We start from the raw sequence: 24631 nt of genomic DNA, 5'->3' as shown, positions 1-24631 counted from the left end.
TTTAGGTGCAGAATCTGAGTGAATGTTCACAGATCTCATTACTACCAGTGTTGGAAAGTAACTATGTACATTTACTCAAGTATTGAACAATTATGAGTTACTGTGTACTTCCACTGTATTTCTGAAGCAATATTGTGCAAATTCACTGCATGTATTTATTTTATCAGTTATATTTATTAGTTTCCAAATAGAACTTTAATAAACAAAATATTTGATCAATAAATATAAAATATTCACGAGTGGATAAGGGAGTTACGAGTATTTTCAAAGTCAAGATGTGAGTATTGTTATAAAGACAAACCAAGAGAATAATGTGTGTAACACTTGGGTTTGACAAAGGCCCCTGGAATCACCATGTTCACCCCTGGGATCATTTACATTAAATGAAGTAGTTGTAAAATGTGCAGTAAAGTATTATTTTAAGAAATGTACAAGTACAATAAGAGTCATCAGCTCCAGTTGTGTGACTGTACTGATACTTTCATCAGATCTTCCACAAGGTGGCAGAATACACCACAAGAAAATATTTGTGTACACCAGCGACGTGTTGGCGTCAGTTATCTCAATCCACCTTGGATTCATGCTTTGTTACAGAAGTTACAGAACAACATGGTCCTGTTATAACTACAGTTAAAACATGTGTTTTGGACTCATCCATTACTTACATTAACAGGTTTTTAAACAAATGTTTTATCATAAAACAGTTTTTTAGTTTAAAACATTCACATATTTCATTCGATCTACAGTTAAGCGATATAAAATCCACCTGGAGAATTAAAAGCAGCCAAACTGGATTTTAAAGAGATATTAAAAGGTTTATTACAACAACTTATCAAGTCAAATTTTTTACAGAACTTTCACAAGTTACAAGAACACTTTCAACACAGTATCACAGCCCGTTTTAGAGGTTAAGCCAAGGTCAATAAATAAAAAAAACAAAAACCTAAAGCTTTCACAAACTTCGAGCCGCAGCTCAAGTCGAAACAACTTGTTTTAAGATATTTAATCTGACGGAGACATTATCGGACAAACAGTTAAATTCTCGCAGAGAATTGTTATCTCATGCAGATCGCACACGACAGTAGATTTAAATGAAAAAACTGACTTTATGAAAACAAGGTGTTAGCTTGTTGTGAAACTACACAGTAGTAAGTCCGTACAGACTAAGAGAAAAGGCAAATTGACTTCACGGCGTAATTTGCTTCGTAAGATTATTTCGATGAAGAAACTTTCACGATTTATACAAAGCAGTAGTAGTTTTACTCTAATATAAATGATGTGACTCCAGTTCACATCTGAACGCTTTCATTTATAATAATTTAACAAGCCAGGATGTCTATCCTAAAGTTCAGTACCTTTTAATCACTAACAGAGCTATTGTGATAAAACAGAGCTACTGAATCTACCCTATTTAAAAAAGACAAAAGTACACAACACCTTGAAAGATCATGTACAATGTGTCAGTGATGTTATTTACAATGTTTTCTAGAAATGTTGTTGCGATCATGAAAACAGCAGAATGGCCTGAGACACTGAAGCCAGAAACAGTTATAAAGCAAAGACATTATATAAAAGCTGGACATCTCCTCTACTCTGAGATTATCTATATGAGACCTTTGATCTGAGAGGACGGCGCCCGACTGGAACTGCTATAAAAAAAAGGTAGAGAAGTCGTTACAAAAATGTTAATGGCACTGAATGAACTCAACATCACCATGATTGAGCAATGGAAAAGTACTGCGATCCTACAATCACTGCTTCAGGAACAATCAGACTACAGGTGGAATGTCAATGAAAGAACAAACACTAGCGGCTCACCCGGAGACTCTTTTACAAACAGAGGTGAGCTCCAACATTCAAACTGTACAACGCCACAACAGCTGCTCTCACGAAAACAACAAGATCCGATTTGTCCGTTTACATCCGTGTAACGCGGCAGCGTTTAAATCTACCTTTAAAAAGCTGCCTGTGCCTAAAACAACGTAAACCCTTAATTCTCTCTAAATGTGCAAAATGGAAAAAGCTAATTATAAAAAAAAGCGACTGTTGTCTACGATATCACAAAGATAGTGCTTATAAAAGACATGGAAACAAACAAGCAAACTTATTACAAATGAGCCACCACACACTTTGGTAAAGACTCCAACCATCAACTGATTGACCGCTTCAGGACAATCAAATCAAAAAATAAATGGATAGATAATTAATGAATAATTCGCACAAATACAAAAACATTTCTGATCCATGTGTTTTACATCTTACACCTAAAGTGCCTGAACTTTCGTCTTCATCAACCAGAGGAAACATTTGCATTATCAAGAAGCATCGCCTGCGGAGGACAAAACGGACCAAACAGGAAACAAACCGATAAAGAATAAATTAGAAAACAGAAGTGAAGCAGAGAGAGAGAATGGTTTTGCTCCGTCGGCCGGAGACAGGAGAGGCGGCGGCGCTCCGGTGGCGCCGCTCGGACGCACTTTTTGGACAATCAGCTCCCTGACGGCTGAGACTGGGTGGTCTCCTCTGTGCTCTGGTTGGACGTGATGGTGCCGGCGCTGGAGGGGGCGGAGCCGGCCGGGGTCGTGGAGGAGGAGCTGACCCCGTTGGAGGTGCTGACGGAGCTGTGCTGGATGGCCTCGTTCTGGGGGCTGCCGGGGACGGACATGTCCTCGCAGCTCTCGTCTTTGTCAGAAACTGTAGAAAAAGAGAAAAAAAAACTGAAATTCAGCAACTAAATCACGACAGTGTCTGGATTTTCTTACACCGCTGTTTCCCCGCTGTTTTTAATTAACGGCGTTTACCCGATATGATCCAGAACGGCTCTAGGAAAGCGCCGTCATGTCGGCCTAATCACATGTAAAAGAGCCATTTGCGTGTGGTGTACACAAACCGTTCCATTAATCCCCATAATGCTACTTGTGCACCCCTTCCTTTAATTAAAGCTCCAATGTCAATTTAAACCCACATCATAAGGGTGCGTTGCATTCGGGGGCATGTGGCAGTGTTTCCCATCCCTAACTGCGTTCTCATTTGTTTTTTGTTACCTTGCCAACTGCTGCAGCGACAGATGATTACAGCACCTGATTTTAATGATGCTCACACTGGAGAGTCGGGAAGACTTGGAGTTGAAATGCCACCAGCTGTTCGGCAGTTGCATTGAATTAATTGGATCCGGATGGAAAAAAGAAAGGGGAAAAAAAGGAAAAAGCTAAAACGAGAGATTCTCCTCTCATGCTCTGTTTCATAAAGGAATAAGGAGCACTATGATAATTAATATTGCTAATGATAGGAAGTCACTTGGTGTGGCACTTTGTAATTAATGACTGGGACTCGTATTTGAGTTTGTAAAATACCGATTCGGTAACAAGAAGAAGCAATTAAAGAACGGGACACGTGTCTTTACATTAGAAGCTTCACGTGCACTTTGACCGTGTGATTTAGTGCAAGTGAATGTCAAAGCGCTTTAAACCACCACGCTGCTTTACTACGCAGAAGGTCAACCTCGGAATAAATCAGCTTGGTGGTTTAGTTCCATGTTCAAGTGAGCATTATCACTCCTAACGACATTAAGGGCTGGCCGGTGCTCACACTCGGAGACCCCGGTTCCCCGGGCAGACGGAGCGTCTCTCTGCTCTCCTGATTCCTGAAGTGGGCACCGCGGAAAAGCAGATGGACGGCTCGGCGTGCCAGCTCCAAGCATGTCCTGGCTTGTTTGCGGGGCAGCCTGGGTAATTTCCCCCCACCTGCCAGGGCTCCGCCTGGTCAGGACGATGAAGGGTATTACCGGGTCTGGAGGCCAGTGTGGCCTTATGGGATGTGTAACTCTCAGACAAACTGAGAGCTTGATGAGGCCTTTAGATGAGTGAGAGCCATGGATCAGTCACAGTTAAATAATGTGTTTGACTAATTAGAGAGACAGATTATTTCAGTGATTCCCAGCCAGGGGGCGCTTGTGCCCCTGGAGGGCACTTATACAGTTGACAAGGGGAAGAGTGTGGAGTAGCTCCAGTCACTATTTGATCTACTATAAAATATATCTGGGGCAGCACTCATAGGGAGGCTTGAGTCGTCCTGCTGCAGTGGTGGACTCTGTTCCGACCAGGTCCCCATATGTACTACTGTAATTAAAGGCAAAGTTAAATTTAATTAAATTTAGAATTAAAGTAGAAACAAAATTATACAAGTAAATTCAGTGTAGTAACAGTGATGAACCGTTGCCTCTCATTCACATCTGTGCGAGTGAGGAAGCTTCCTGTGTCGAGGTAAATAGCTGCGTGGCTTCTCGTGGAGTTTGATACACAAAGTGTTGCCATTTCAAAGCTGATCAAACTGACCTCAACAACATAAATACTATAATGTCTAGTTTTGCATAATCATTAGAGTTTGACAAGAATGGCTCGCGGTAGAATGCTCAACAACGCCCCCTTCTGAAAACACATTTGAATTCGCTAGAGACAGATTTATTTGGATCTGCACCACATTGCACATACCAGTACCATACCAGTCACCTGAACATACCTGCTTTTCTCATCAAGAGCCATGAGAAATCACCAAACAATATAATATAAATATAATGTCCTTGGTGGAGGTAACACGTGTTGGGATTGCAAAGCTGATGAAACTGACTTAAACATCGACAGTTACATTTTAACTTGAATACTGTCAAATCTATTTTTGCGTAATCAATAGTGTTGAATAACATTCAGTTAAAAATCTATTGCAAGAAGCACATTTGAAACATAATAGATGTCAATCAGGGGGGATTTGATCTCATTTGATTGGACTGTGGTTGACCTCAAAGAAAACAGATTAAGAGCAGTTTTTTTTTTAGTCACATCAGTCGGCTTTCCTTCTTTGCCCATCTTTCTCACCTGTCATCGTGAACCAGTCTGATGAACTGGCCGATTTTTGACGAGGTTCTTACATTTTTTTCGAACTGCATAAAAAAGTGCTCCAAATATCATTCTTCACAAAAGGTCTCGAAACACGTCCTCCGCAGAAACAGGTGCGAACGATGACCCAATTCATCTATACTTCCTGCTAAAAAACAATCCCGACGACACTAAATGGGACCCCGGCTCCGACGGACCACTCCAGCCTGGAAACCATCAGTCCCATAATGCACGTGACGTGTGTCAGCGTGTCAATGGTTGGCAATAAGGGATGCATAATGAACAGCCTAGCCTGGTGGACGTCCTCCCGAGGACGCTCCGCAGTCCTGTCGAGCTCGCTGCTTTAATGGACTTATTTCAGAGGCAATCATTGTCAATACAAGTCAGCGGAGGTGTTTAGAGCACGAGCGGGGAAAGTGGCTGGCGGCGCGCTGGTACGGGCTCATCTGTGAGGGAAGGTGAGTTATGAGCGGGGGATCGGGTTGACAGAACCACGGTGTCGGGAAACGAAGAAATATAGGTGATATAATTCTAAATGAGAGCACGCACAGTACAGGCTGACAATAGGAATTTAAATAAAGAGGCAGTAATGGGCAGAAAGCTCTCGTATATTCAAGTATTCATAAGGACGATGGTGGCGTGTGAGCTGAAGACGTTTAACATTATATTTTTAATACCGTATTAAATAAAGACATTCATTTTCATCCACAGGGGATATATAGCTTGATCTGACAAATGGTTATTTTGGTGTCAAATGAACAAACAATTACTTTCTTGCAGTTACCACCTGCGGCCTCATGAAATATCTCTGCCGCTGCCTCCAGTCAGAATTTGTCTAAAAACAACACAGCCTATAAATATCTGAACTTCTTCAAACTTTTTTCTGTTAAAAAAAGGGGGGATTTAATACGACAATAGCTCTTTCCACTGGGCCATAAGTAAGACGTGTCCTTCTAGTGGTTAGCTGGAGCTCATTTCAGGAGCATTTCACTGGAAGCCTCGGGCTGAGAATAATGGAGCATTACTCACTGTGATAGCCAGATTTCTTCTGCATGGCGGTTACAGGGCAATCTTTATGAGCCAGGAGAAGCTGCTTCAGCTGAGCCACTTCGTTTCTCAGCAGGGTGACTTCGTTCTGCGGGAGAGAGGAGACGCACAGCGGCTCTGAATGAAACGGTCACTACAGCATGTCGGACGAAGACGAGAAGACAAACAGATGATGTGAGCTCAGAGTTCAAACAGTCAGATTTCATGTGGGAATCAAAATATGACTTTGAACCTTTTGATTGAGGTGGAGTTGGACCTGTACTTGATATCGATCTTTGTCAGCTACCCATATCCAATCCCAATATATCAGTTGATACATCTACTAGTTATATACAGTACACACACTGGTTAGTAAAGTTTTAACGGAGTCGAATATTTAACAAACAATGTGTATTTGAACACTTGGATGACACCACAGGAGCAGTATGGAGGCATTTTATGTTTTTCCTTGTTAGAAAACGTGGTCGCCATTTACTTCAATTGCATTAGTTTTGGCTGAAACGCTGTTTAACCCTGAAACTCCAAAAGTGTTTTGTGGACTGCAGCACTTCACCCACCCCTCCATCAGCAGAGTGGTGAGTATACAATGGGTGCATTTTAATGTTTTGTGAAATACCATCGACCTTGACCTTTGAACACCCCATTTTAATTAGTTCAGCCGCCAAAAAATGTAAGAAATTCCCGCTCACCATTCCCAAGATGTCTCATTCAAAAAGTAGGACATACAGACAACTTGAAAACATAATACCTCCGGCTCTGGCTGTAGCTGTAGCCAGTGTGGAGGCATAATTAATTTCCAAACCCTTCATAGTGTGTATACTGTAAATGCTTAGTACAGTAAATAGCCAATCACAGCTTGAATGTAGCTCTGTGTCGTCTATAGATGAATCGCTGTATGTTCTGACTAATGCAAGTTATTAATGGGATCAAAGGGTGAAATACTTGAGACCTTTGTACAGTTCGAACACATCGCACTTCATTACTGCACATTAAACTCGTATTTAGTCTCCTAAGGAAGAGCAAACACAGGGAGGCAACAGCACAGTGAATGAATTCAGAATAAAGTATGATGTACTTCTTCATTTATGTTTTTCCTACACAATAATTATGGGCCTTCACTGCCGACCGACCGAGCACATTTGTCAGAGCTGAGCTGTTCGGATTGTCACTGCAACTTTGTAGATGCTGCAGAGATTTACACAGTCGTGTCGTTACGGCTCCCTGGGGAACAGAGGATTTCTGCATGTCGTAAAAACGGAGCCACATTACGCTGAAGGTGACTTTAACTGGATTTAGAGCGGCCAGGGGCCCGCGGTACACCCAATGGCAGATTTAAGCTCCTTCGCTCCTCCTTAAAAGGACTATGGGCAGCTTAACCTATTAGTCTAAAAGCAGCCAATTCATTTGATTCCATCTGTTTAGTCTTGCTGGTGTTGGCAGCGCTGAGTTATTGTAAAGCAGATTTAAAACACAGCTGGAAGAAGCGTACGGACCACATGAAGCCAACGCCACATTCACAGTGCTTTTGCCACGACTGCTGCCATTTACAGCCAATATAAACACAGGCGTTCCTTCCAACTCCCTGTGCAACTAACCCGAGAGAAGCCCACACAATGGACTCGTACACAGAATCTTGTTTCAGTGGTTGAACGTGAAAAAAACAAGACATTCTGCTTTACAGCTTAGCCGTGAGAATAGTGTTTGGTTGACTTACAAAAGCATCAACAATATCACCTAACCGAAGGATGAAGTCCAAAACCGTGACAGTAACGTTGCCGTCAACGCTCCAGCTACAGTCACATCAAACTGACGTTGACAGAGAATGTAGAAATCCTGGCTACGTTGGACTTTTGAGAGTTTCACTTGTTTCTAACTTTGTGAATTAATCAAAATTGAGCAAATGGGCCTCGGGTAACGCTGGGAGCCCTGTGAGCTGCTTGGTCTGACACCTCATTAAAAAGCCAGTTAAGGATGATGTTAAAATAATTGTGCATCATTAGAGGCAGTTTCACTGATCAGCTGGGCCGTGTCAGCGTGTTCCTTTTTTACAAAAACGGCACTGCTGATTAATGCCTTCATATAAAGCAGCCCTTTTATTCTCCGCCACATGTTGTTCTCTTCTTTGTAGTTAACAGCGATGATCTTACTGTTTAAAGCCCCATTCACTCACCCATCCTTCCTCTTTCTTCTACCTATATTTATGTAAATTCTCAGCTGGTGCACCCACGACAAGTGGTGATAACTTGTTTTGTGAACCAGATATTGACACAAACAGCATTTTTCCCCCTGTGCCGTCTGTCCCCTCCTCCACCTTCCACATCTTACTCTGCTTTCATAGAAAAATGAGACAGTGAGCAAATAAACACCACATCTCATTTAATTGTCTGGAACACCGATGTGCTGCACCCCCGGCTCACACTTATCAACAGAGACAGCAGATACATGAACTGTTTCGAACTTGTCAGCATCAGATCCTAATTGCTTCCAGCGAAATGAAGGTTCAAAAAGACACCTTTCCCTAGGAGATTTTTGAGGCCATTCGGTAAACTGCTGAGACAGAAGCGAAGACACGCTTGTGTGCAGCTGACATCTGGAGGATACATCTTTATTGACAGGGACATATCGATGTAAAGGGCTCACACACTGCTGCTGTCACATGACAGCTCTTCTTAATCGGCTTTAATGACTTCATCACCACAGAAGGGAAAAGTCTGTGTGCACATGCTTGTGCCGGCAGCAGATGATGATAAACAGACGTGGGCGAGCGTACAGAGAGAAAGTGACACTTTGTGAGCAGCTGTGTTTACATGCAGCGAGTGAGGGTCAGAAGTAAAAAAGCACCTGTAGTTGTCCGTTCACGGAGTTCATGTCATCTGCTTTCCTCTCCAGAGACTGGACCCACACCTTCCTCTTCTGCCTACAGCGAGTAGCTGCAGCCCTGTTACGCTCCAGGAACTTGCGCCGCTTCTCGTCGGGGTCTTCGCTCGTGGTTCTGCGCCGCCGCCCCCCCGTGATCGGAGGGTTTGGCGCAGGGGGGACCGGGGAAGCCTGCACAAAAACAGGAATATTCACACAGAAGAGCTACGATCAAATCTAAATTTAAAAACACCACATCTGTTGTGCTTACAAAAGGCTCTAATGCAGTCAGTATTTTGTTATTCTGAAAGTACACTAATACACAAATAAATCAATCAACAATAATCTCTGGGACACTGGTGCAACACTGTCCTGAGAAGAGACTGATCCGTGTGTACTGCAGTAGTGAACACTTACAGGTGTCTCTGTGGTGGAGGTGGCCGGCTGCTGAAGAGAAGGAGGGGGGGGTTCCTCGATAGTGGGCTGGTGGGGAACAGGAGTTAGGACCACGGCTGTGGTTGGGGCTGGAGCTGGAGACGGAGCTGGAGTCGGTGCAGGAGACGGGGGGGCAGCCGTGTGGTTGACAGCGCTGCTCTGGACTTCACCGCCATCTCCATTGGTTACCTGAGGAAGATGCTGGCTCAATGTGGCTTCCAGCGTCTTGGAAGAGAATTCAAGCACAGGGGGAACAAATGTTAAACTGTTCCTGCAAAGAAATAGTTCATACAGGAAAAACACTTGAGTCAATTATGTGAGGACAGTTAATATTAGGATAATTTTTGTTGTTTTATCTTTCAATATATTTTTAAAACATTAGACTATACAAGGTAAGACTTTTGAAGTTGACTTTTTCAAGGCACTGTATTCTTGCAGAAACCATGACAGCTTATTAATAATTTCTTGGAACATATAAAAAAAAAACTTTTTTAATCCTAGAAGAGAATTTGTAATCCATCTATTTTATTATTCCATTGCTATTGTTTTAAAGCTGTAATACTTTTAAAAATTTTAGTATTATTTTATTCCCTGATCTGAGTCCTGACATGTTTTAATCGCGTTTCCATTTCCCTCAGAGAAATAAATCCACAGGATGCGATTATAGCACAGATCTCCTGAGTGGTCCTCTGCAAGATATTCAACTGTCAGCGAGACCAACGGAAAACCAAAGTGTACATTTGAGAATTCAGACCTGAGCCACTGAATGATAAAAAGTAAAAGTAAAAGAAGAGTTAAGTGTCTTTTTACAGCTGTCGTGAAGAGCATGAAATTAAACGCAGGAAATTTAAAAACATTTCTCAAATGCTGAAAAAAAAATGCAGTTAAAGATGTTAAGGGATGTTAAGATGTTATTCATTTTTAAGGGAAGTTCCAAAAAATGAATAACACCAGCACTTTGTGAACCAACTTCAATGAAACTACTGAGCTCAAAGCAGAGAAAAAGAAGAGAGATGTATCACTGTTGACTTTATTAACAAGGACGGGTTTAAGAATACATAAAATATCCTCCTTCTACAACTACATAGGGATTCTCCTCAAAATTAAGGTTATAAAATAAGATTCCACAATAAAAAAAAATAAAAAATAATGAAATAAGTCGATAAAGAAAGTAAGCCAAGAGGAAACAGTGAAGAACGTTAAAAAGTAGAAAGTAAGAAAATCAACAAGGTGTCTAATGCAAACATGTGTCACACTCAAAAGGTGTGTGGTGTCCATGAAACATAACATGAGCCCAACTATCAAAAACCTTGTCTTTTCCCCAACATTGAGTGAATTTGACACACACACATACACAGAAACTGTTCCTCTGCAGATTGGTCTCCATGATTCACAGGCCAATTCCTCCAGCATCAAGCACTGAGCAAACAAGGTGAAAGTGAATGAGCCTTTCGAAGCAATAACAAAGTGAGAGGGAATACATTTACATGAGGAAACAGAGGAGCACATTATTCTAACAACTACCTTTGCCAGAGCAATCTATCTACCAAATTAGTTTATAGTGTAATACCCTTCCAGAAGCTCTTCTGGCAGAAACAAGATATTATTCTCTTGGAATGGCCCATAGAACGAGAGAAAAGCCAGTCAGATTCATATTTCATCTCTGCCATGGAAACCTCATCAGTGTAATAACCCTCCATCTCATGGGTGTTATTCAACCATCTGCTACTATATTACTTATCTTTATTTTGCAACTAATTAACAGCATAATCTTCTAAATTCAGCAAGTTAATTATCATTATTGTGGTCTTTGCAGCATCATCAGTCCTTGTAAAGTGGCGCCTCCACGCCCCCTGAGAGCCAGGTGGGGGCGTGGGGGCGGGCAGGTTGAGCGCGGGCCTGTTTTCTTGACGCGGGCTCATTAGGTGTTTGCTGATGAGCTCAGTGCGGTGGGAGGTGCTGGGAGTAAAGGGGGGGGGGGGGCGGGGGGGGTGCAGGTCAGGCAGGATTCTGCTGAACAAAAGGTTCCATGCAGGGTGAGGCCGCCTTAATGTGCCTCGCTGAGCGTGTGCCAGGATGCCCCCAGCTGGCGCTCGCTGGTAGCCCCCCCCCCCCCCCCCCCCCCCAGTTGGCCCCGGTGACGGCGTGCTGAGCACAACGCTGTCTCCGCGTTTGTCTTCTCCGTTACCCCATGATCCTCGACAACCCCCACCTCCCACTCCCTTCCCTCCTTCTCACCAGTCAGAATCAATCCTTCCCTCCCAGCACACACACACACACACACACACACACACACACACACACACACACACACACACACACACACACACACACACACACACACACACACACACACACACACACACACACACACACACACACACACACACACACACACACACACACACACACACACACACACAGCTCATCTCCCTGGTTTATCTGTTAATTTCCACAGACAGACCATGCTGGGAACACTTACAGGTTCTGTGATCCGTGTTTCATCACGTTGCCACTGATCTACCTCACAACACTTCATATCCCCCCCCCTTCAACTACCATGTTTTATGTAGGAGGACTTCAAGAGCTCACAGGACTGCTGTGACGTCTTCTCCTCAAACAGAAATAGTTCTTGTACTTGATTTTTAACGGCAGATTTATTCTACAATCAATACTTTTGTTTATATTTAATATGTAATCACTTTCGTAATCATTTAATAATTGTGTCGTCAGGAAATTGCAAGAAATGCCTCAGAGTCGAGCTAAGCATTCACATGTGTTGTTGGGTCACATATGTCTGAAGATATTCAGTTTATTATCACGCGCGACAAATATGAGAAGTAACTCTCACAAATGGATTTACTGATGTTGTTTTTAATATTTCAATTATTGTACATTTTTGGCTTAGCATTGTTTTTAACCTTGTTGGAGAAGCACTTTAACCTGAATCTTCTCATGTAAATTGTGGAAAAAAATGTATGTAGGCTATTATTTTCAAAATTACAATTATTATTTGTGAAGTTCTGACCACAAGATGTCTGTCTTTTGCTTAATAAACCAAAACAAAGATTTGATTATTGAAATCATTACTGTTATGAAAGGGGGGTGGTAACTAAAAATCGAGCACACTGCTTACCCAAGCTTCCTCTGGCGCCCTAATCAGGTCAAAGACGGCAACTATGTCTTTGTAGTCGAGCTCTCTCATTACTTTGGTTGTTATTATCGCTCTCAGAAGGGAAATAACGGACTCCAACACAGAAATAATATTTGATGTAAAGGAAGAGATAATAAATACCAGCTTTGCTTCTGATTGGACGGGCTGAGGCTGAGGCTGTGGCTGTGCCTGTGGCGAGGGAGGTCCTGGGATCCCGGGGACGTTAGGCACTATGGTGACAGGTCTGACAAGCTGACGGCAGAGACACAGACAGAGAATCAGATCAGCACAGAGAAAATTAGTCTACGGCAGTAAAAAAGGCAGGCGGCACAACACAAACACACACACACACACACACACACACAACGGCGCGGCAGGCTCTCATAGTTTCCTCATATCTCAGCCTCATTAGGTCGGATGGCCTGTTATTTTGAGGAGGCAGCGCCACATGGAGATGCAGTGTGCACGCTAATGAACCTCCGCCTGTCTGCGTGAGAGCATATGGACGGGGAAACTGAAGAGAGGATGGAGAGACACGAGTCGGAAGGGCAGAGCCAGGCTCCCCTCACAGTGAGACAATAAGAGAGAGGGAGGTGGGGAGCGCTGGAGAGGGAGAGAACGAAGAAGGGGGGAGGAGATGATCGAGGGGAAAGGGAGGCCCAGTGGTGGCCCATGTTCTCCATTTACTTTTGCACTGCTTTGCTTGTCAACAGCTTTCTCAATCCCCACAGACTGAGAAGATATCGGTTCTTTCCCCGCTGTGCAGCTATCAGGAGATAATCATGTGTTGCTCAGTGTTCCACACAGATAATCAGGACTACAGTGTACAACAAGACACGCTTCCACATGAGGGAGTTCACAAAAACACCAGCAGGACTCTCATTTACAATATGTTTCCGATATGCTGATACGCTGTTATGGCTGCAGTTATGATTGGTTTGCTAAACACATTAGTAGCATCATCTATCTGCTCTGTCAGAAATTAAGAGAGCTAATTCTAATTGTACAAGGACAAATAGTAGTGAAGTATCCTGGAATGGAGCCTGCTGTGCCTCAGCCAACTCCTGTGTCTCTTGTCACAGTGATGTAGTCGTACTCCACAGTCCATTATTTCCCTCAACCTCTATTGCTTCAAGTGACTGCCAAATCTGAGGTGCCAACGTTGTAAAGAGTCCCTTTGTCCAAGAAGTGCAAAAGAGATTTTTAATATCACGCCTGAAGCTTAAGTTTATTTTGAATATCACATGTGGAGGACTGCAAAATTGCTGATGTTTGTACTTTTCTGTGCACATCAAATTCAAAACGTGAGTCAAAAGCTGTTATTCCCATGGAAGGGATTTGTATTTTTATGTTAAATCTCCAGGATGCACAAACAAGCAAACTGGCGCCCAGCAAAGCGTATGATTTGACACAGTCCAGTGAGTTTGTTGGTCTGCACAATGGACTCCAGCAGTAAGATAAAAAACAAATATTTAAGTTCATTAGTTTGTTAGTTTTTAGTGCCTATAAAACCAAACACTCCCCACAAGATGCATTTAGTAACTATGTTGCTATATGTTCAAAAGGCAAAGAACGAGACTTTTTCAAAATTTCCCAGCTGACTAAAATCCAGTTTTTAAACATATAGGAAATCACAACATTAACACGGTATGACCAGCAGAGAACTCACTGGGATTGTAGTTGGTATATGTACACTTGAGCTTGTAATAGTCGCAGGTATAGCAACCGGCATGGTCTGGCCGTTAGGCAGCTGCAAGAGCACAGGGAAGGTGCCCGACACTGGGCTGAAGGAGAGAAGAGGGGGGGGGGCAAAGTGAGGAAAATAGACAACTTTGTGATAAAAAAAACACAACGGCTACCGATTAACAAACTTACATAAAATCATATTCAGGCAACAAGCGATGGGAGTAAAATGAACCCAAAACCCAAATCAAACCAGACTTAAAGTAAATACACTTCTTGCATTGATTAATTAAAAGAACATGTTTTACTGCCACAAAAGATTCAATAAATAACATCACTTCTGCTCATATATGGACTTCGCAGACCATTTGCTGAGATTTCCGCAAATCATATCTGCATAAACTTCTTTTAGATCACAATGAATCTTTAAACTCTGATAACAGTTTTCAAATTCAATCTGTGATTTTATCACCAGAATAGTAAACAAAAGGAAAATCTCTTTTGTCATAACATAGCATAACAATTAACAGGAATATTAGGGATCAATCAAAAGCAAAAGTAACAACAATATATAATATGTGTGATCGTGATGATTATCAGGGGAAAACGTCCATATTTGAGCAACACTGATGTTTTTGAAAATCTGCCCAATGAGGTCTGCAAATAAAAAAACAAGCACATGCTTCATGAAATATGAGCTCACCAAGACAAAACTGCACAAAAATCATTTAAAAAACAAAAAGGAAAAGGATGAATTCTTTAAAAACTACGATTCTTAAAAAAAAAAAAATTGACATTGCAAGTTACTTACACTATGGGTCTATTAGTGGATGGGACTTGGGTAATAACAGAGCTAGCTGTTGGCGATGGGAGAGCTTGCTGTATTACAACACTAGCCTCTGAGGTTGCTAGAAGTACATTGGGGACTTGGAGGGAGGCAGGATGGACTATAGTGGATGTTGGCAGGGAGGTTGGCCGCAAAGATAAGTCCTGAAAACATCATACAACACCTTAGCTGCAGGAAGTGTTTCACCAAAACCAGATGATGATGCTGATATTTGACTTTTCCTCAAGTGACAAAATCAAATTTAAAATCAAATCAACCTAATATCTCCAATTGTAAATAATCGTTTGTGCAGCATTGTTAGTATTTCTTCTGTGTTTAGACTAGAGATGTTCCGATACCATTTTTCCCCTCACATAACCGATCCTGATACTCAGGTTAAACCTTTTGGAGAGAGATGTCCATGTTACTTATGGGAATTTCTAGCGTGAAATATCGTCGAATTGTTGAGATTCTAGCTCTTGAGAAAAGGTGTTTGGTGAAAAAGCTGCAGTTTAAAGCACTCTGAGGAAGTGGCACCAAATCAGAACATGGATTTGCGTACTTGTTGATGCCCAATGAAACATTTTTAGCAGAATCTTGGGCGTTTCCGATGCTGGTATCAGTATCTGAACATCTCTAGTTTACACAACAGTGTTAGTCATAACATTATTTCAGTCAAAGTCCAATTAACATGACCAGAACACCCATCAGAAGAATATTCATACCAGGAGATATGCTCATTCCAGAGTAAAATACTAATCACAGAAGCAGGAGAATATCCTTAATGAAAAGTCTTGTTAACTTACCCGTGTACCAGTTTATTTAAAACGTTACCTTGTCTTCACTTGTGGTGGACTCAGGGTGAGGCAGAGGGCTGTCTCCATGCGCCTCCATAGGTGTGGGTTGCCCAGTTTTGTTGCGTATGATGGGCGTCGCAAGAGGTGACAAATCCAGCGGTAACTAAAGAAAAGAAGAGGAAGAAGACGTCAGTAATGGACGACGCTAGATGGAAATTATAGAACAAACAGGTGTCAGGTCATCTGCCGCAAGGTTTAATGAGAAGAACCTTTTTAATGTCATCTTCAGCCGCTTTTTTGAAGTCGTGGTCAAACGGACTTGCGAGTTCATTGAAGAGCCCCACCTCCTCGCAGTTCTTCAGGAAGCGGGTAGGTGTCGGGGTTTGATCTGCGGCGGAGGACAACCTTCAGTGCACCGGACAAAAGTATCAATTACACCAACATATATCAACTTCAAGAACATTTACCAGCAATGACGGCATTGTCGGTCCTGGCCGGACCAAACTTCAGGGTCATCTCATGTTTGTGTTTGTGGACGGCCAAGTGGTCTTCATTTGTAAATCTCTGCGTGACGTCAGAGAAGAAAACAGATGGGATGATTATGATGTACATGAATAAGGTCTGGAGAACAAAACAGTTTTGGTTAAAGTTAGAAAAAGAACAGATTATGGATAATTGAGAAAACATGGTGAGAACAAGCAACAAGAACAGAGAAGAAAACCAGGTTATTACAACATCATGTATACTAACACATTTAGAACTCTATCTTGATTTGATCTGTGTCAGGCAAGTTATTGAGAATTACAAATTAGTTACTAGTTCCATCTTTCAAAAGTGACAGTGTAAAACAATTATTCATTCAGGAAGGTCTGCTTCAATTAATCGTATTACACAAAGCTACATTATGTTAGTGCTGCTGAGCCTGGGACACAGCCTGGGAAAGGACTACTGTCAAATTTGAAGCTTCAACAAGTCTTCAAATTAAAGAAAGAGTCAATGATACTGCAACATGAAATTTCAAACTGATCCTTAGACATTTACAGTTATTAAGTTCAACAAGGAACAAAGTCAGATAGAGAAGAGTACGACATGCAACAAAAGGGTATGTGGCTCTGTGGTACGACTTTAGGAATAAGGCTGCAGGACATCCCACGTTGTGCATGATCTTAAATGAAATGTGTATTATCCATTCATCCATTACCATGAACTCAGTAACAAACATTGTGTTTGTAAGTGCTCTGATATGAGACCTGATTGGTGTCAGCCTCTCTGTACACAACACCGTGAAGCTGCCATGTGTGTCATCATGTGCAGGAACCTTGAGAGTCAACAAGACCTTTGACCCCACCCATGTGAATCAGGTGCACAGAGAGTAATGTGAAACAGTGGCAGAGTTTGTGTTACCGGTGATAACGTACCTGTCCACAGCCAGGAGCAGTGCACTGGAAAGGTTTATCATCACTCATATTAAGGGATTGGTGTTGTGTCACCCTGGAAGCAAACAGGACAAACCAGAGATAAACACACAAATGAGAACGTGGAGGCTTCAATGTGTCAACAAACTAAACGCTGACACAATTGTTGTTGAGATGACATTCAGCACATGCACATCTGGGATCAGACAGCGTGGAGGTGACAGGTCGCAGGTTCTGGACAAAGCGTGTGGATGAAGGGCGGCTGCTCCGGTTGTTTACACCGGAAAGACCCGCGGAGCCCCCCCACCTCCATTCATTCTGCTACACACACGAGTCTAAACAACGACACACTGAACCACACGTGTTGTGTACGTGTTGTAAACCTGACGAGAAAACACCGCACACATCAGCCCTGTAAGGTGTGTAAAACAGAGGGGGGGGGGCAACAGCCCGAGCCCCCTTGTGAACATACACCCGTCGCCATGTTTGGAGCTGGATCTCTGGTCCAACCCGGGACGTGTCAGCGGGTTGTCCCGGGCCGTCGTGTCGTGCCGGAGCTCGGGGATCGAACAGTGACACGGACGCAGTGTTTAACAGCATGTTTCAGACAGGACGCATTGTTTGTGTGCTCACTTACCCTCAGCCACTACCCTTCCAAATCCCACGGCAGAGCCAAAGTATCGCGAGAACAGCTCGGGCACTTCCGTGAACGTCACACGAATGGGTCATTAGCATTCAGTTTTTTCTAGTTTGACTGCCCCCCCCCCTGTTCTTTTCTCTCGTTTATATGAACGTTATATAAAATGGGTTTATGTTTTTCCTTCTAATTAATAATTATCTACACGACTATATATTTAACTGCACTGCTGTCACTATTTTCTGTGTTGAGCCAGATCTGCAGTTCTTAAATGAGGCTGTTAATATAAGCCCTATTCACTGTTCTATATTTCCATTGTTTATGTGCATATTTGTTATGCATGTTTATTAGGGCCCAAGCACTGACAGGCACTGAAATTGTAAGGATTATTATTATTTTTCAGGCAAATTAATTGGCTTCATGAGGGCTTTAACATGCTCAAATTCTTACCAAAATTTGCAGAAAATTAGAAAGTGGTGAAAATTTACTTTTCATTTATTTATTTATTTTAGGGCCCGAGCACTGACCCTTTCACCTTGGTTTTCGCTCGCTCTTAATGCAGGAGTGGAGTTGTTTGTTTACAGCTCAGCATCAAAGGATTCATGGTCCACTTCCTGCGCAGACGTGAACTGCGCAGGATTCATTTAATTTGAATGAATTTATTTTTTCAATTTAATTTAATTTATTTTTTCAATTTAAATTTTTAATTTACATAGTGTAGGATATTGTGCAATGAATAGATGGTTGAATTTCTGCCAAATTTAAAGGTTCAGTATTTTGCCAGGGACGCTTTGGCATTCAGACGGGGAATAGTGGGGATTGAACCACCTTCTTGTGGGCGAATGACCACTCTACCTTGCCAAGCATCCACTCACGGAAGAAGATTTTTTTGTGTGTATGTGTCATTCTATGCCGCTTTTGATAAACATTTGATTGTTTTTCATTTTTCAATTATACATATACTCAGGGCCGGCTCTGGCAATGTTGGCACCCTAGGTGAGATTTTAACAACCTGCGAGCGCAATTCCTGCGCAATGGGCTTCTGCGCAGGATGTGCGCGCAGTTTTTTTATTATTTTTTTAAAATTGAATTGAATTTTTTTTTTTTATATTTAATTTGAAATGGTTATGGTTCATTTTTGTTTTTAAATTGACATATTAGATATTGTGCAATGAATAGGTGGTTGAAGTCCTGGCAACACGACAGCCTGCCAAACTTACCCATGACCCAGCTCCTGTGTCCACTGGTGTCCTTGTTCCACCACCCAGCATTTCGCTGCGAACATGGGCGAGGAAATGAGGCGGACCGCTTTTTGCTGCGCTTCTACCTCCGGTGCGTCCCGGGCTTAGAGGATGATGGTGTGACGTTAATATATTGTTTCACATTTCATGTGTCATGTCATGATAATTCAGTCTCTTGTGCCGCCCTCTCAGCATTTTTCACTCTAGGCAACCGCCTATGTCGCCTGTACCAGGAGCCGCCCCTGCATATACTACAGTAACTATGCTGTCAGTGTTATATGAAAAAAGCTTTAAAAAGCCATCTAAGTTCATCCTCAGTAACTTTTCAATTTCGTTTTGCTTTATACTTGAATTAATGCAGAGTAAAACTAGTTATTCAATTGCAATAGGAGAGAAGGTCAGGACTACATTTGAACAAAACATGGGCTTTGTGATAGTAAATATTACAATTATAAAGTACTTTTTTTTCATGTATGAAGCAATTCTTTCCACAAATAACCTTGATCTCATCACTTATCTATGAAAGGTTTGTATGTTTGCACATTAATACATTTTACATGTATATTTAGCTAATAAATGCATTGCAGAAACCTGTGCAAACTTTTAATATCAGTTTCCTAGCTTAAGGGTGATTTATTAGCAAAATATGTAATAGATTTTAGACTTACTTTGCCTGTTTTTGAAAAAAATAATTTACTCTATAAAACACTCGTTCATTAATTCCCTGTGGCATCTTTAGATCTTAAACATTGTGTAAGAAAACCCTGGAGAAGTTGTAAATAACAAAATGTTATACTGTTATGATTGATTAATGACCTGATTACAGAAACTGACATTTTAAAATCGATTGACTCAACAGTTTCAGTCTCAATAAGTTCAGTCCAATCGGCCTAACTTACGATTTTCAGTTTTTGGAACAACCGTTACATTCAAAAAAGTCAGAACCCATTGTTTAACTTAATTAAATTGTCTAGATTTATTCAATGCCATTTACAAAGCAAGCACTCACTTGCTGCCTTATTACATTACTATTTAACTGCATCTGAACCAAGAAGTCATTAAGCCGAACCCTAAAAAGCTTGCATGTGATGCTGTGAGAAAAACAAGGCTGATGTCACAGAGCTGCTTCACAGAAAAGATGACATTCAGGAAAGCCGACCGCTCTCTGCGCTGAGATTCCACACATTAAAGTTACTGCCATCTTTTAAATAGTCAAATACATGTATTTTAATCACGTAATTTCTTACATTCGTACAATACACGTTTTGCTTGTTTCGAAAGTGTCTGAAAGACTTGAAAATGTACATTTCCATGACACCAACACGGGACAATTTTGGTAGCCACAATAAAATATGTAGTCACATCTGTAATGAGCGTGTCACATGACAGGAGATTCTTTTTACATTGCAAACAGGATAAGGAAAGCGACCATCAAGCAGAAGAGTCCCATGGCTTCGGACAGGGCGAATCCCAGGATGGCATATGAGAAGAGCTGCTGCTTCAGAGATGGGTTCCTGAGAGAGAACAAGAACATACTGTCAGTGCATCTAGGAAAAAGATTCTTATCGATGCAAGTGAATATTTCGCTTTTTTTTTTTCAGTTAATGTGACAAAAGCGCAAAACAAACCTAGCGTAGCCAATGATGAGACTGCCGAACACTGTCCCAATACCAGCACCGGATCCGGCTACTCCCACTGTGGCGGCTCCAGCTCCGATGAACTTGGCAGCGGTGTCAATGTCCCTGCTGACAGCGCTGGTCTGGAAGCCCCTCAGGATGACCTGGGTGAGGGGGCTCTGCTGCATCAGAGCGACATTGCTCTGGAGCAAGAGAAGACAAAACGTGTAAACTGTCAAGTCTTAGTGATTAGTTGCACTCACGTTAAAGGTTTAGTGTGTAGAATTTAGTGACATCTAGTGGCGAGGTTGCAGCTGAATATTTACAAACATGACAGAGAACCTGTGGCAGCCTTCAGTTGTCATAGAAACTCAAAAAGGTGTTTAGTTGGTCCAGTTTGGGCTACTTTAAAAAAAAACATGGCGGCCTCCATAGAGAGGAACTGCTCCTGATGTAAATATAAAGTATTTAAATATAAAGAGGCCATTCTTGAGTAGAGAAAACTATTCATACAATTTAGATGGAACCCACAAGTAAAACCCCTCTAGGATTATTTTATATTCAGTTTCTGATAATAGATCCCTCTCTTAAATGTTACAAACTGGACCTTTAAGAACATTGAGCACCAAGATTGACATAAGTTTCTTCTTTATTTCAAAATAAGTGTGGCTGTTATAACTAAAATTTGTAGTTATACATGGGTTCAGGTCGGGGCCAGTGACGCTGGCTGGGCCATTTACTCTCTACACTGCAAGAGCCTGTAATCTGGGAAAAAATAAATAAGTCACGCTCAGGTTCAGACACAAACAACTGTGCTTGGTCTTGGACATAAAAAATAACAGCACAAGCTGCACTACATTTCTAATGTCATAGTGCAGGTCTAAGCATTTGGCATTATATTTGAGTTTATCATCAATTATAAGACACTCAATATTTGCACAATCAATCTCTGCAGAAAGGCCCCTGCATGACCTCTTACCTCTGATTGGATCTCAGGCCTGGACAGCACAGAGGCAGAGAGGGGTCGGTAAAGAGCCCGGGATCCAGCACGGACCTGCAGCAAGGACACAAGCATTTTAAATAATTTAAAAAAAAGTACAGGTCCAGTAACACAGCATGAGCACAAACTCTACCCGACATTAAACACACGGTTGGTACTATTCTCAAACAGACAGCAGGTGGGAGGCACCTTGAAAGTCACTTTGTCATTCCTCTCAGTGACAGTGTGACCTGTGGCATTTGGAGGTTTGTTGGAACAGTTTGTCCCGACAGCCTCTTGTGGTTAGTTTAGTGACATGTTGATGTAATGTGCAGGGAGACTACAACACAGCAAACTTATTCCCAAGCAGACATATTGTGGTTGTCAGTAGTTAGCCAGGTGGAGCTAGCAGAAACTGAAAAGTGACCTTGGAGAAACACCAGGCAGCGTCACTTTGCAGATTGTAAAACGCAGAACAGAGGAGCTGATGGTTGGTGCATCAGTGGCTCAGAGGTGTCCTCTGGTTTCCAGGTGGATTCAGATCTTTTCTCAGCTAACACAGGCTAATAATGACCTTAGCTGACGGCCATCATTGAACATGGCCGCTGGAAGCCACAGCTCGACACTGGGGCAGTTCAGTAAAGATCATAAACGTGCATTGTCTTTGTGAATATCAAAGCTACGATGTCTCCGTGTTAAATATCAGTGTCTTCCAGTGCATTAGCATTAGCAGGTTAGCATGCCGGCCTCCTCTGCAGATACCCTTGCCACGGAGCTGCAGTCAAGTTCAAGCGGAGGCCCGGCGGCTCGGAGCGGGGACACCACGGACACACACCGGGGAGACAACTCACCAGCGCCGGCGTGGACACGAACTTTGCACAGGCGTACATCTTCTATGTGTGTTGGGGGGGTTGGTCGTTGGATGCTGTCGTGAATCCCGGGGTCTCTGTGCGGAGGGAAGAACCGGAGAGCAGCCGTAAGGTCACACAGCAGAATAAACCCTCCGCGGAGGAAATACACACAACAACATGCACATCCACATCCGCCCTGCGCCGCCCGCTCACTTGTGCCCTGCGATGGCCGCTGTGGAGGGAGGATGAAGACGGATTTGTTAGAGAAGTGAGTCTCATTCAATCTCCCATCACACACTTACCGATGCAGAGGTCGTTCCACAGCGGAAGAGTGCGCCTGCGCGGTGTGACGTGTGCAGAGGCCCGGATGTGTGACAGCCAGGAGAGGTCGAAAACTTTATTGAACAAGAGCACTGCGACAGTGTTCAATCACAAAACCCAGCAGGACTTGTGTGGATACAACTCAGAATTCTGATGAGAGATAGAGTTATTGACAGAATGTGTGAGTGTCGATCTGGGATGTGAATACAGAGCCTTTAGCATTCAGATAAATCAAGTTTCAAGTTGTATTTGTGTTGTGCAGTTAACTCAGGGTCAACAGTACAAAGAAAGCTGTTGGACAAGAAGAAAGCCAAGAAGTGCAGTAGTTAAATACAAATTAAATAAAAAGCAAGGTAAAAAGCGCTTACTATAATAAAAAGTCTGATACAAAACTAAGACTATAAGAATTCAGAGGTGCTTGAACTTTAAATGTATGGAGGGTGTGTGAATAGTTATTGCACATGTGTAGTTAGTATCGGTTCACGTTTCCAAAAATCTCATCAACACAATTACAGACACAACTGAGACAAATCTAATGAGAAAAAACACAAGACTTAAAAAACATATCTCACAAGTTTAAAATCTCCAAGAAGTATAGCAAACTCCAGTCTGAGGGCAGGATTAGTAGTGATTCTTTTCTCTAGTCTTCTTGCAGCTGCTGTTGTTCAGAGCTAACTTGAGAGCTATGAGTTCCAGCCTCAGCTAGATCCAGAGAAGTTTCAAGTTAGATCCCTGCGGATTTGTTTGTAATCTAAAATGGGACTGTAGTATTTTTGTGTTGTATTCCAAGTTCTAGTCGAGGTCCCACAGTGACAAATGCCCCAGATGTGTTGGTGTAAATGTTGGAGGAAAGTGTATACAAATATAAATGAATATTTCCATTTGATGGAACAGAGGATCTATAAAAACTGTAGTCTTGTGCTCAGGTCAACATCAACATGTTTCTGCTGAAACATCCTGATTCTCTCTCAGTGTGGAATAAGATTTTTTCCCCAATTTAAGGGGAATTTTAAGGGATCATTTGGTTTCTCCAAAGCCGCATTCAGCTTAACAAGTAAATACAACCAAACACTGAGTTCAAAGTAAGAATATATAATTCTTGATATTTTAAATATTTCGGAATGAATTACTTCAACTCATGTGACATCAATTAGATTGGTAAACACAACATAAATCCATTTACTCTCCTTTCACAAACCATAAGTTGTAATTCATGGTGATTAAAAAAGACAAAATATTACATTAAATCATTTTCCAAAACTGAGGGAATGAGTCTTTTCCAAAGCTGAACATTTTTCACTGTGGGTCAGATGAAACCAGGAAATGACAATTTAGATGAAATTTGTTTGATCCTCAACCTGATTCTGAAGAACGTGTTTCCATTTCCTGCATGTGTGACTGTACATAGACAGTCAGGAGCACAGTTTTCACTGAAATCCATCAAAACCTGTATCAAAGAATTCACCCAGAAATAGGGTATATGTTCCTCTTTTGAATATATTCTGAATTGCAGTCTGACATGAGTGATGGGATAGCTCTACTTTTTAGAATTCAGTTCTAGTATTTTAGCTTTAGTTTTAGCTCCCTGACGTGTCCACTACTATCACCTGTTGTGGTGTTAATTTAAGGCGCCGCCCAGGGGGGCGGATGGCTCGGGGCCCTGCCTGTGCATCTCGCAGGCTGATGGTGGAGCTGTAGGCTACCGACGCCGGGCGGATTTGTAGTCGTGATGAATGACTCCATGGCAGCTGGTCTGTGATGGAAAGGTAATGAGCACGGGGGAGTCCGCCTCTGCTGGCTTTGAGGGAGGAACGTCCCAGTGGCTCCTCAGGTATGATCTTTTCAGTTTTACAGCGCACATGAAGCCACAGATTCCTGACC

General features: G+C 42.2%; 2 protein-coding genes across 3 annotated transcripts; both read right to left on the bottom strand.

Annotated features, from left to right (window-relative positions):
- Positions 1–794: 794 nt before the first annotated feature.
- On the bottom strand, positions 795–17676 carry atf2 (activating transcription factor 2). The gene is made up of 12 exons (XM_061088399.1): positions 17578–17676; positions 17109–17181; positions 16158–16254; positions 15960–16078; positions 15728–15853; positions 14879–15057; positions 14054–14168; positions 12526–12636; positions 9213–9455; positions 8781–8987; positions 5922–6027; positions 795–2694 (listed from the first exon to the last, which is right to left on the bottom strand). The coding sequence occupies exons 2-12, from the start codon at positions 17154–17156 to the stop codon at positions 2489–2491; spliced, it is 1557 nt and encodes a 518-aa protein (XP_060944382.1). The 5' UTR covers positions 17157–17181; positions 17578–17676; the 3' UTR covers positions 795–2488.
- A 2264-nt stretch (positions 17677–19940) lies between these two features.
- atp5mc3a (ATP synthase membrane subunit c locus 3a) lies at positions 19941–22793 on the bottom strand. Of its 2 annotated transcripts, none has more exons than XM_061088170.1 (5): positions 22732–22793; positions 22430–22524; positions 21579–21653; positions 20612–20802; positions 19941–20497 (listed from the first exon to the last, which is right to left on the bottom strand). In XM_061088170.1, the coding sequence occupies exons 2-5, from the start codon at positions 22466–22468 to the stop codon at positions 20383–20385; spliced, it is 420 nt and encodes a 139-aa protein (XP_060944153.1). In that variant the 5' UTR covers positions 22469–22524; positions 22732–22793; the 3' UTR covers positions 19941–20382. The 2 variants fall into 2 exon arrangements, with proteins under 2 accessions (XP_060944153.1, XP_060944154.1); XM_061088171.1 differs by lacking the exon at positions 22732–22793 and adding an exon at positions 22643–22725.
- Positions 22794–24631: the final 1838 nt, after the last annotated feature.

Source organism: Limanda limanda, chromosome 16 (assembly GCF_963576545.1).
Source record: "Limanda limanda chromosome 16, fLimLim1.1, whole genome shotgun sequence".
Taxonomy (NCBI): Eukaryota; Metazoa; Chordata; class Actinopteri; order Pleuronectiformes; family Pleuronectidae; genus Limanda; species Limanda limanda.
This window is presented reverse-complemented; position numbering and strand designations above follow the sequence as displayed.

What these genes read in the sequence shown, in the direction of transcription:
- atf2 (XM_061088399.1), bottom strand. Translation starts at nt 17,156, where the DNA reads ATGAGTGATGATAAACCTTTCCAGTGCACTGCTCCTGGCTGTGGACAG. An exon ending in CCACCACAAGTGAAGACAAG is followed by an intron (nt 15,058 to 15,727) that starts GTAACGTTTTAA and finishes TGATGTTTTCAG; the next exon opens with GACTTATCTTTGCGGCCAAC. An exon ending in TCCACTAATAGACCCATAGT is followed by an intron (nt 14,169 to 14,878) that starts GTAAGTAACTTG and finishes TCTCTCCTTCAG; the next exon opens with CCCAGTGTCGGGCACCTTCC.
- atp5mc3a (XM_061088170.1), bottom strand. Translation starts at nt 22,468, where the DNA reads ATGTACGCCTGTGCAAAGTTCGTGTCCACGCCGGCGCTG. An exon ending in TCGTGTCCACGCCGGCGCTG is followed by an intron (nt 21,654 to 22,429) that starts GTGAGTTGTCTC and finishes TCCTTGCTGCAG; the next exon opens with GTCCGTGCTGGATCCCGGGC. An exon ending in CTCATCATTGGCTACGCTAG is followed by an intron (nt 20,498 to 20,611) that starts GTTTGTTTTGCG and finishes GTTCTCTCTCAG; the next exon opens with GAACCCATCTCTGAAGCAGC.